The sequence below is a fragment of the Bactrocera dorsalis genome, chromosome 1 (genome assembly GCF_023373825.1).
Source record: "Bactrocera dorsalis isolate Fly_Bdor chromosome 1, ASM2337382v1, whole genome shotgun sequence".
NCBI classification, from domain to species: domain Eukaryota; kingdom Metazoa; phylum Arthropoda; class Insecta; order Diptera; family Tephritidae; genus Bactrocera; species Bactrocera dorsalis.
Genome location: NC_064303.1, coordinates 49,513,618 through 49,526,114, shown reverse-complemented (window position 1 = coordinate 49,526,114; position 12,497 = coordinate 49,513,618). Strand labels below are relative to the sequence as shown.

Below are 12,497 nucleotides of genomic sequence, written 5' to 3'. Positions count from 1 at the left end.
AAATTCTGGGAAGTAGAAGAATTACCTCAGACTATTCAACTTTCAGAAGAAGACCAGGCATGCGAAGCCTATGACAAGTCCACAACAACAAGAAATGAAAGTGGTAGTTATGTTGTGCGACTCCCTTTCAAACCCACCTTCCCCGATTCTATAGCTCTAGGTCACTCTGAATATCAGCAGTCCAGCAATTTCTAAGCTTGGAAAAAAGTCTGATAAAGAAAAGTGAGCTCAAATCAGCATATGATAATGTGATGGACGAGTATCTAGACCTCAATCATATGGAAGAAACTGTACCATATGAAAAAGTATCTAAAGGTAGATATTTATCTTTTTATCTGCCACATCACGGGGTAACACGACCTGATAAAATTACAACAAAAGTACGAGTGGTTTTCAATGCCTCAAAGTGTACGAGCTCAGGCAAATCACTCAATGATGTACTATACTATACTTACAACCTGATCTCATGCTGTTAATATTAAATTGGCGCATTTTTAAATACGTTTTTAATGGGGATGTAGAGAAAATGTACAGAGGAATCCTAGTACATAAAGATGACCAAGATTTCCAGCGTATAGTCTTCCGCAAATCGAGTAATAGTCTAATCAGCGACTACAAACTTAAAACCGTCACCTTTGGCATCAATTGCGCACCCTATCTGGCGATCAGGACACTACATGAAGTGGCAAAAACAAATGCAAAAAGTTTGCCTTTAGCATCTTCTGTGTTGCACACAAACATACGTGGACGACATACTATCAGGCAGCCACAGTATCGCATTAGCATGCGCAAGTAATCGAAGCATTAAATTCAGCAGGTTTCCCCCTAAAGAAAATTACTTCAAATCACCCTGAAATAATAAAAGACATTAAAGAAGAAGACTTATTAGGTACAGACTTCCTTAACTTTGAAAAGGCTAGTACAACTGAAACTCTAGTTGATCCGTTGACCGTTAGATCAACGCTACAAAAACATTTCGTTTATGCAAACGAAAGAGTAAAAAAAAGCCGTCTACCTTTGTCTGAAAATAAATGATTGTATTGAGCTGTAAGGAAAAAAAAAATTATGAATTAATTTAAAATATAAATAAATTTGACTTTAAAAATAAACCAAAAAATGAATAGTGATTAATAAGATGACTGAAAACTGACTGAAAAAAACAATAGAAATTTATAATAAAATGACTATAAATTGACTAAATATTGACTGAAAATTGACTAGAAATTCATTGAGAAATGACTGGAAAAAACAATCGAAATTTATAATAAAATGACTGGAAATTGACCCTGAAAATGACTCAATCAAAATCATTCAATTTTGTTGGACCATTTTCTCCCGAGGGAACAGTCAATTTACAATGAATATTGATATAGAAATTGACTGTTTTCTATCAATTTTTAATGGAAAATTACTCATTTTCATTAAAAATTGATAGTAAATGCTGGCTGGGACCATACATACAGGTGTATATGTATGTATAACGTTTAGCACCGCTCAATTTTTTCACACTTAGTTTGTCCACAGGTATTCACTTTTTTAACATACGTATACCATATACGTACATATGTATTTTAGATTTTGTATTTAATTTTAACTTTTCTTTTTTTCCAATTTTGTCACCACCGTTTCCTTTTTTTTCCACTTTGTTATCACGATATTATTTACGTTGGTTGCAAATTTTTCCACACAGGTTGTTCCTTTTTCTTTCCAATTTTTTGTCACCACCGCTTTCCTCCTTTTTTTTCCTTTTTCTTTCACGTTGTTTCACCGTTTCTTTTTCTAATTGTTCACAGTTTTCAACTTTTTTTCTTTTTTTTAGGTTTACACTACCGGTTTTGTTCTACCGGGACTCGTTTTTTTTTTGTTTTTTTGGTCACCAACGGTCAGTTTTTACTACCGTTTTCCACACTTTTTACCATGAACAGTTTTTTTTTTTTTGTTTTACACTACCGGTTTTGTTCTACCGGGACTTTTTTTGGTCATCAACCGTTTTCCACACTTTTTTCACTTTTTTTTCGCTTTTTCACTTCTTTTGATTTTACTTATTATTTTTGATAATTTTACCGCGTCTCCGCGTTACCGGTTATTATTATTATTATAATTGTTTTTTTTTTTTTATCGCGCCACCGTGATTAATGTTTTTTTTTTGTGTTCTTGTTTCCACTTGTGCCGTCCGGAACGGCTCGAAGGACCAATAAATAATTATTTAAGAAAAAACAAACCTTCCGACACTCACCTTGTGACGAAATCGAAATTAAAAATTGAAGTGGTTGACTGTTAGCGTGTATGCGCACGGACCGAAAACAAAAGAGGCTCGACGCCGTCCGCCAGTCCCTTTTGTTAGTTGTGTGCTGGTGTCCTCGTGTGTGGTGTGAAGATGTGCTGTGTATGTTGATGATGTGGTGGGCATCATGCCGATGTGTTGAGAATGCGGTGTGTAGTGTGAGACGAAAATATGATGCGCATGATGCCAATGTGTTGATTATGGTGTGTGTAGTGTGGGGTGAAGATGTGTTGAGTATGGTGTGTATGTGTGAGGTGAAGTTAAATTATATTAAGAGGGGGCGCAGAAGCTCATTTAACCAGAGTGGTTAATTATTTGTGAAAAAGATACAGTTGTGCCGTGCCCAGTTGTGTCTCTCTTTATATTTTTGACACGTTTCGCCATGCTGATGTTTTCTAATGTCTTTTTGGTTAAGATTTCTTTATAATCGCCAAAATGTATGTACGCTCATAACTTTAACACGACTGAACCAAATTTGATAATTCTTTTTTTAAAATGGTCGTTGAGGATCAGGGATGGTTTATGCGCAGAAAAAAATTGGATTAATTGCCGGAAAACCCCTAAAAACAGCCCTTTTCTTTTTCCCATACAAACGAATGAATGTTTGTTTATTACTAACGCTAAGGGAACGACTGAGCCAGTTTTGGTAAAATTTTCAGAAAATGTTCCATATGGATCGGGGAAGGTTTAGAAATAAAAAAACCTGTATGCTTTTCGTGAGGAAAAATCGGAAAATTGGATTATTCCAAAAAGTTAATTTTTTCCGTACAAATTTTTTTTTCAATTTTTTGTTTTGTTTTTCAATTATTTAAATCTTTCAAATTTGGCGTTTGCCTGAAAAATTTTTGAAAATTATTCAGTGAAAATGTTATGTGTTTTTCACACAAAGTGATCAATTACAGATTGAAATTTGTCACGATGCCATGAAGAGGTCGGCGTTCTTTTTGGCATCAACATACTTTTCTTTCGGAAACACAAGCTAGAAATGATGGATATCCACTCTATCGGCGTTGCTCACCAGACGACAATGGCAGAACATTTAGCATTCAATTTAGAGGCGTGAGTATCGAAGTTGACAACACATGGATCGTACCATATTCGCCACTGTTGTCTAATTCGCATTCAAAATTCATGTCAATGTTGAGTATTGCAGTTTGGTGTAATCGATAAAATACGTTTGTAAGTACGTCACCAAAGGAAGCAACATGGCGATTATTGGTCTTGAACGATACGGTCGATACGTGAACTGCAATAAAGCGCTTTGTAGGATATTTAGTTTTGCAATTCATGAACATTTTCCGACTGTTGTGCGTCTCGCAGTTAATTTGGAGAATGGCCAAAGAGTGTATTTCATCCCAAAGAATACAGTATAGCCAGTGGAAACATCGCCAGCAACAAAATTAACATTGACGAGTTTTTTCTTAACTTTCGTCACTGTTGCGTTCGTGAGAATATTGCTCTATTCGAAAATACCTTGATATTGTACATGGAATGCATTGTCGAATACTTACGAAGAAAGCAAGGCCAACCAGTAGATTGTCATCCAGGTGTCTTATCAACTAATGCATTAGGACGAATTTACACTATCCACCCGAAAAACGACGATTGTTTCTACCTTCGGTTGCTATTGATTAATGTACGCGGTTCAACTTTATTTGAGTCATTGCTTACTGTGAATGGTATATGGGAATATGTGCAAGTTTTGGAGAAGTAAGCCAGCAATTACAAATGCTGGAATACGCTAATCACTGGAATGAAAATGAAGTTCGCATACTTTTCGATATAAACCTCGACATTGTCAAAGACATTTTACATCGTCTTCTCTAAAAATTGGAAATGGTTCAATTTCGGTTGATACTTCCGGTGGTTCGCTATCAATTACATCTTCCCTTTATCAATTCACGAAGGACGAACTCATCACAAATGTTCGGACATTGGCCAAATTATCATAACTACGATTCCTTAAGTGCACGCACAATGTTAGTTGCCAAAAATACCGATGTTGTTGACTTCAACTGGAAGATTCAAAGTCAAGTTCCGGGAGACTTGCGCTCATACAAATCGATCGATCGTCTTGACTATGAAGACGACGCCGTGAGTTATCCAGTGGTATTCCTAAATTCTTTGGACAGGCTTGGTATGCCACCGCATCATTTACGTCTCAAAGTAGGATCTGTCGTTATTATGTTTCCCAATCTTCATGTGCCGAAACTGTGTAATGGAACCCGACTGATTGTGACGCACCTATCGAGTACAAAGGGACAGAATGCTTGATCCTACGAATTCCTTTGAGTTCTAACGATTTGCCATTTCAGTTCAAACGTATTCCGTTTCCAGTGAAAATTGAATTGGAGATGACAGTCAACAGAACCTAAAGATAGTCGCATAGTGTGAGGCATAATTTTGGAAATGCTATGTTTTTCACATGGCCGTAGCGTGCTCACGAGTTGGAAAACCATCTTTTCTGTACTCCGGAACAGAAACCGAAAAATGTTGTTTATAAAGCTGCGTTACATTCAAAAAAAAAATGAAATGATAAATTTAACTTTCTTTTCCTTTCAAACTACATAACTTCACGCAGGACAACGGCTGCAGGGTCAGCTAGTTTGTTGATATTTTGAAAACGTTTTGTCAGATGAGGTGTGCTCGCCATAACAATTTGCACATGATATGCATATTGTATCTCTATGGGGCGGTAGGTAACAAACGGGGCAAGATATGTTTTTTTACACCATTTTTTTGTATGACCAAGTATTTGACAGTTTTTGCATCTCATGGGATTGGGTATGGTTTAATTCTTATTTTGTACCATGATACATCTAGTTCAATAGGTAGTTGAAATCTGTCGAAAGTTAAAACAATAAGGCCAGGATGAATAGGTTTTTCTTTAGCTAGTTTGGTGAACTTGTATACACCTGTTACTACTTGGAAGCTTAGTTCACTAATAAGTTTCTTTTCCTCCGCTTCGGCAAAGTTTTTATCAAGAACAACACCTTTTGCTGAGTTCAAACTAGCGTGTAATTTCACTGATATTGCACGCATACCACAAGGTCTTTTGTTTTTAAAATTTTTTCCGTACACTTTATAGTTGATAATTTGGGAATGTTTTTGGTTTGCAATTCGGGATCTTTTTGGAGAATTGTCATCCTCTATTGTGTGTTTTGTTTTTTTTTTTTACAAAAAGAAGTAACAAGAGTTAAAAACGAATTATGTTACCAAGATGTGTACAAGAGATACGAGGGAGCATTTTTTGTACTCAACACATCCAATCGCTTTCTTAGCTTATCGATGACTGATAAACTCCAAACATACAATATTTAATTTAAATTTGCTGATACTGAGCGTCTGTAAAAAGTTCATGAAAAGATTGCGCTGAGGAATTTATGATATTTTACTCCGCTGATCCTTCAAACACTGTTTGAGAGTAATTATTTCGAGGCACATTGCTTCTTGTTCTTGGAATTGGTGTTATAGTTAAGGTTTATGGAGTCGAAACATGAGATATTGTGAAGGTGCTTGGATCATTTTGCACTACATTTATCTGAACGGAATTTAATGAAGCCATTTAGTCGTATCCAATTAAGCACCGCCGAAATTATTTTCAATTACAGATTACCGAGAGCCAGACGCGTAGTTGAAAACACTTTCGGAACATTATGCAGTCGCTTTCGTATTCTTGCAAACAGAATAAACCTACCCCCTTATAAAGTATCTAAATAGTTTTTGACTGTTGTTATATTCATCATTTCTTGTTCTAGAAAAATTACTTGCAGTATATAAGTGACAGCACGACACACGTTCGCAATAATTACAAAGGGTATTTTAATGTAGTTGGGTTAGTTTCAGGGCAAAATAAAATTTTATGACCTGTAATAATGATAAAATAATACATAAATGTAATAATAAATATTCATAGATATGTATTTATGAATGTATATATATTCTCAATAATAAATTCGTTATCAATACCTTTCACATGATATTGAAGCAAGAATTAGATTCCTCTGCATCATGGTATAAGGGAGTAGCCAAAGTAACCATTCACAGTCCTTAACCTACCCTCCCAGGTACGTTCACAATAAAAACATCATGGCCACCTCTGGTGAATAAGGGTGGCCAGAGGTCAAAACGGGTTGCGAAAATCAAAAATTCTATAATAATTTATATTTTATAGTTCTATATATAAACATTTATAAATACTATTTTAAATTTTTTAATAGAGTGAAGTTTATGGCTGTTATGAAATAAATTAATTATACATTCATGATATAGGTAAATATGCTGTTTATTTTTAAGTGTTTTAGTTATCATGGACCAAAAGCTTCGTCAGGATCGGGAAAGACCCCTCCGAGCCGTTCGATACCAAACGAGGTTTCAGTCAAGGCGACTCCCTATCGTGCGACTTCTTCAATCTGCTGCTGGAGAAAATTATTCCAGCTGCAGAACTTAATCGAGCAGGTACAATCTTTTATAAGAGTGTACAGCTGCTGGCGTATGCCGATGATATTGATATCATCGGCCTCAACATCAGCGCTGTTAGTTCTGCTTTCTAAAGACTGAACAAGGAAGCAACGCAAATGGGTCTGGCAGTGAACGAGGGCAAGACGAAATATCTCCTGTCATCAAACAAACAGTCGTCGCACTCGTGACTTGGCTCTCACGTCACTGTTGACAGTCATAACTTTGAAGTTGTAGATAATTTCGTCTATTTAGGAACCAGCATTAACACCACCAACAATGTCAGCCTGGAAATCCAACGCAGGATTACTCTTGTCAACAGGTGCTACTTCGGACTGAGAAGGCAATGAAAAGTCAAGTCCATTCTCTCTAAGTCGCTCATAATTTCCGTCCTGCTATATGGTGCAGAGGCTTGGACAATGACAACAACCGATGAGTCGACATTACGAGTTTTCGAGAGAAAGGTTCTGTGAAAGATTTATGGTCCTTTGCGCATTGGCAACGGCGAATATCGCATTCGATGGAACGATGAGCTGTACGAGATATACGACGACATTGACATAGTTCAGCGAATTAAAAGTCAGCGGCTACATGAATGAAAACATCCATCTCTGAAAGCATTCGACGCAGTACCCGCCGCGGGAAGCAGAGAAAGAAGAAGACCCCCACTCCGTTGGAAGGACCAAGTGGAGAAGGACCTGGCTTCGCTTGAAATATCCAATTGGCGCCACGTGGCGAAGATAAGAAACGACTAGCGCGCTGTTGTTGACTCGGCTATAATCGCGTAAGCGGTATCTACGCGAGTAAAGAAGAAGAAGAAGAAGGACCAGAAGAAATAATTATTGTAGCAAGATTCGATATTGCATGTCACAATAATTCTTCTGAACCGTAAAACTTAATTTTTTACTGTAAGATAAATCAAGAGATAATTATAATAGGCATGTTTCCTATACTTTAACTATACGTTTTTTTAATCCCATACTACGTACACATTTTATATTGGGTTGTTAAAAAAGTTTTGCGGTATTTTTATTGAATCAATTCGTGTGGCACCCATACATCGAGCTTCTTAGTAACTCCAAGCTTCTTAAAATGGTTTATAACGGTTTTATGACTACTATGCCGGTCTCTTTCGACCAATTCAGCGATTTTATCGCAATTTTCGACGACAGGCCTTCCGGAGCGTGGCGCATCTTCGACCACCTTTACACCAGAACGATAACATTGAAACCATCGTTGTGCGGTGGAAATGGAAACTGTATCGGGTCCATAAACTGCACAAATTTTGTTGGCGGCTTGAGTTGCATTTTTGCCTTTATCGTAGTAGTACTGTAAAATATGCCGTATTTTCTCTTTATTTTGCCCCATGTTTGCGACGTTATAACTCACGAACGACTTAAAAGAAACGACAATCAATCAATCCTGTTAGCGTGTGAAATGAGCTTTCCAAAAAGGTATAGCATTACCCGATGCGACGAATAAAACTAGAACTACGCGCTTTCAGCGCCAACTAGCGAAAATACCGCAAGACTTTTTTGACAACCCATTATATCAGAATTCAGCTATACGCCGTTGATCAGGAATCTTACCCGTTCCCAAATGGAGTGTTTGTGTAGGAATGTAAGTAGCGATTTAGTCAGTTTTTCAGACCCGGCCTCCCCTTGACGTTTCTACATGGGCACCACTCAGCTGTGCCTTTGTTTACATTGCATCAGTTGATTTCTTTTCTATTCTTTTACGATGGTCTGCATACCACACCAGAAAAGTTGAAACATTTAATTATGTTCATACTTGTATGCCTGTTCCGGTTTACAGAAAAGATGGTTTTCCAACTCGTGGGCACGCCACCTATATCTGGCCGTGTGAAAAACATAGCATTTCCAAATTTATGCCACACCTTGTGTACTGTTGATTGTCATCTCAAATGCAATTTTCACTGGAAACGGAATACGTTTGAACTGAAATGGAATTTGTAGAATCAAGCATTCTGCCCCCTAGTATTCGATAGTGCAAATTGTGAAACATAATAACGACAGATCCAACTTTGAGATGAAATTATGCGGTGACATATCAAGCCTCTCTAAAGAACTTAGAAATTCCACTGGATAATTCACAGCGTCGTCTTTATTGTCAAGACAATCGATCGATTTGTATGAGCGCAAGTCTCATTTAAGGAATCGTAGTTACGATAATTTGGCCAATGTCCGATCATTCGTGATGAGTTTATCTTTCGTGAATTGATAAACGGCGGATGGAGTTGAACCACCGCAAGTATCAACCGGAATTGACCCATACCCATTTTTTGCGAAGCCGATGTAAAATGTCTTCGGCAATGCCATTTTTGTTCGCATACATAATTGACGCGGATTTGTCGAAATGATTATCGCGAAAAGTGTGCAAACTTAATTTACATTCCAGTAATTTACAATTGTAATTGCTGGCTTACTTCTCCAAAACTTGCACACACCGTACCATTCACAGTATGTAATAAATCAAATAAAGTTGAATCGCGTACATTAATCAATAGCAACCGAAGGTAGAAACAATCGTCGTTTTTCGGGTGGATTGTAAATTCGTCCAAAGGCATTAGTTGAGAACACACCTGGATGTCAATCTGCTGGTTGGCCTTGCTTTCTGCGCAACTATTTCTTCGACGATGCATTTCATGTATAATATCAAGGTATTTTCAAATAGAGCAATGTTCTCACAAACACATCACTGACGAAAGTTAAGAAAAAACTCGCCAATGTTAATTTTGTTGCTGGCGATGTTTCCACTGGCTATACTGTATTCTCTGGGATGAAATACACTCTTTGGCCATTCTCCAAATTAACTGCGAGACGCACAACAGTCGGAAAATGTTCATGAATTGCAAAACTAAATATCCTACAAAGCGCTTTATTGCAGTTCACGTATCGACCCTATCTTTCAAGACCAAATACTGTCATGTTGCTTCCTTTGGTGACGTAATTACAAACGTATTTTATCAATTACCCCAAATTGCAATACTCAACATTTATATGAGTTTTGAATGTGATTTAGACAACAGTGGCGAATATGGTACGATCCATGTGTTGTCAACTTTGATATTCACTCTTCTAAACTAAATGCAGAATGTTGTGCCATTGTCGCCTGGTGAGCGACGCCGATACAGTGGATATTCACCATTTCCAGTTCGTGTTTCCGAAAGAAAAGCACGTGGATAGTATTTCGTGCATTTGTTGTCAGACATAGAAACCGAAGTGGGATTGTGATGTCCGCAAGGCCCATAAACCATATTGGTTTTCACCATTTCGTATAATTCTGTATCTATCTCTGATCATCCAGCGTCTAACAGCACCATATATACCATATATTGCTTCAAGATAAAGTCCATCAAACATCGTAGCTGCTGTTTGAAAAGTCGTGCTGTAATATCGTGACGATGGCTTGCTAATTGACCGCTTTCCATAACTCCGCACGTATGTCATAGCATTTTGGGAGTAATCTTTGCCTTTCCTTGCCTTGAGTTACCATACGTTGATGGCAAAGCAAATGCCAACCTATGTTAGCGCGACTTCTTCCTGGCTTCGTAACAAATTTCAATCTGTAATTGATCACTTTGTGTGGAACACACATAAAGTCTTCACTGAATAATTTTCAATCATTTTTCTTTTGAATATCCAGAATAAAAAAGCAAGCGACCAAAATTGAACGACTCAAATAATTTATAAATCAAAATATTAAAAAACAAAATGAACCAAAATTGAAAAAAAATGGTATGGAAAAAAGTTACTTTTTGGAATTGTCCAATTTTTCGACTTTTCATTATGAAAAATGTAAGGTATTTTTATTTATAAACCCCGATCCACAACCTCTAAAAACTTCATCAAGATTGGTTCAGCTATTCTCTTAGCATTACTAACAAACAAACATTCATTTTTATATAACGTTTGTGTGGGAAAAAGAAAGTAGCTGTTTTTAGGGGTTTTCCGGCAATTATTCGAATCCCCCCCGATCCACAACCACTAAAAATTTCATCAAGATTGGTTCAGCCGTTCTCTTAGCATTACTAACAAACAAACATTCATTTTTATATAACGTTTGTATGGGAAAAAGAAAATCACCCCTATTCCGCATTTCTACTCGAATCGAAATTTTCTCCGATTGGCAACTTTGGTATTCTGCGTTTCGATTCAACTTCGAAAATTCCAATTCTATGTATTCTGCATTGCGATCGTAATTACGTTTTTGTACGTTGAAGTTTTGTTGGCGGAAAGCCGTTATGTATTCATTTTCGTGCACTTGGATAAAATAATTTCCTCAAATATGTAAGTAAAACTTTATGATTATAGTTGTAAAAGACATAATAGTGGTGTCCTTGGTTGTTTGTGCTTAAATGATATTTTTTGATATGTTTGCAGGTCAAAAGTAACAACGGCAGAGCAATACGAAAAATTGTGTGATATGATGGCCACGAAAAGAGATATTGCGCAGGGCTTCCAAAAACCACCGAAGGAAGAAGTACAGGAGTTTTGGGAGGAGGTTGCAAGGAATTTAAATGCACTTGGCCCACCAACAAAAGATTCCAATACATGGAGAAAGGTAAGGTATTACCTACAATTAATTTTAAAAAATTAAATTAAATCTATCGTTTTCGTGCAGGTCTGGATTGACTGGAAATGCTACATGAAGCGAAAATTATCGCATAACAAAAAAGAAAGGATGAGCACCGGTGGAGGTCCTTGCCATTTACAACGCTTAAGCCCACTTGAAGAAAGGTGATAGCTTTGACGGGCTTGGAAACATGCACAAGTGGAATAAGTGGGGCCCGCGATTATGGCGATAGTGTGGAGGTAGAAGAACTTGCCGAAACCACTGAAATGGACATTTCCGCTCGTTCGGATGATATCCCTTCAACCAGTAGAGCTAACAGCCAAAATAGAGAGGTGAGAGCAGACAAGGAGAGCACTTCTTCATTACTTAAGCAACAGATACAAAATCAAAAAGAATTTTATGCAGAGACGAAAAAATTCAATGAAGCTGCCTTTGGTAAAGTGGAAGAAGTTACTACATATTTACGGCACATGAATCGTTCTCTAGAAACTTTGGCGGAGACTGCAGTGAAGCAACTTGAAGAACAGAAGCGACACAATAGAATTAAGGAAGAGCTGGTGCAGGAAAAAGTAGAAATAAAAATGCAAATGCTAAGATTAGATCCATCGATGCATTGCTCTCCTCCTCAAGTAATATCGCTGCCGCTACTGATTCCATGTTAGTGTTTAAAAGAAAACGCGATATAATTTCTTTATTTTAAGAAACCAACAATAATTTGTTTATTTTTGCTTTGTTATGCTTCATTTTCACACGTTTCAAGGCAAACAGCTGACTTCGAAAGAGCTACAGCTTTTCCTCTTCTTCTTTCAATCCAATCGTAACTCAGAATACCTACTTTCGATTCAGACGGAGCGTAGAGCGGGAACGTAATCGAAATGCAGAATAGGGCTGAATGCCTGTTTTTAGGGGTTTTCCGGCAATTATTCGAATTTTTCTTGCCGTAAAACCATCCTTGAACCTCAACGAACATTTTAAAAAAGAATTGGCAAAATTGATCCAGGCGTTGTTGAGTTATACGCTTAGCAACACATTTTGCGATTCATTTTTAGACAATTTATAAGAATAAGTAAAAATTTGATATTTTTTAAAATAAAATAAATTTATTTTATTATAATATTTATTCTTAATTTATCGTGTATTATTTGCAAATATGTATACG

At 36.9% G+C, this 12,497-nt stretch overlaps 1 protein-coding gene across 1 annotated transcript; it reads left to right on the top strand.

Moving 5' to 3' along the window:
- The first annotated feature begins 4,971 nt into the window (after positions 1-4,971).
- LOC125777719 (uncharacterized) lies at positions 4,972-12,000 on the top strand. Its single transcript, XM_049453041.1, has 4 exons — positions 4,972-4,979; positions 11,146-11,326; positions 11,387-11,502; positions 11,547-12,000. Exons 1-4 carry the CDS (start codon positions 4,972-4,974, stop codon positions 11,998-12,000), a joined length of 759 nt encoding a protein of 252 aa, XP_049308998.1.
- Positions 12,001-12,497: the final 497 nt, after the last annotated feature.

Bases quoted from the DNA above. Each gene is read 5' to 3' on its own strand.
- LOC125777719 (XM_049453041.1), top strand. The intron at 11,327-11,386 runs GTAAGGTATTAC...GTTTTCGTGCAG, and splicing joins ATTCCAATACATGGAGAAAG to GTCTGGATTGACTGGAAATG. The intron at 11,503-11,546 runs GTGATAGCTTTG...AAGTGGAATAAG, and splicing joins TTAAGCCCACTTGAAGAAAG to TGGGGCCCGCGATTATGGCG.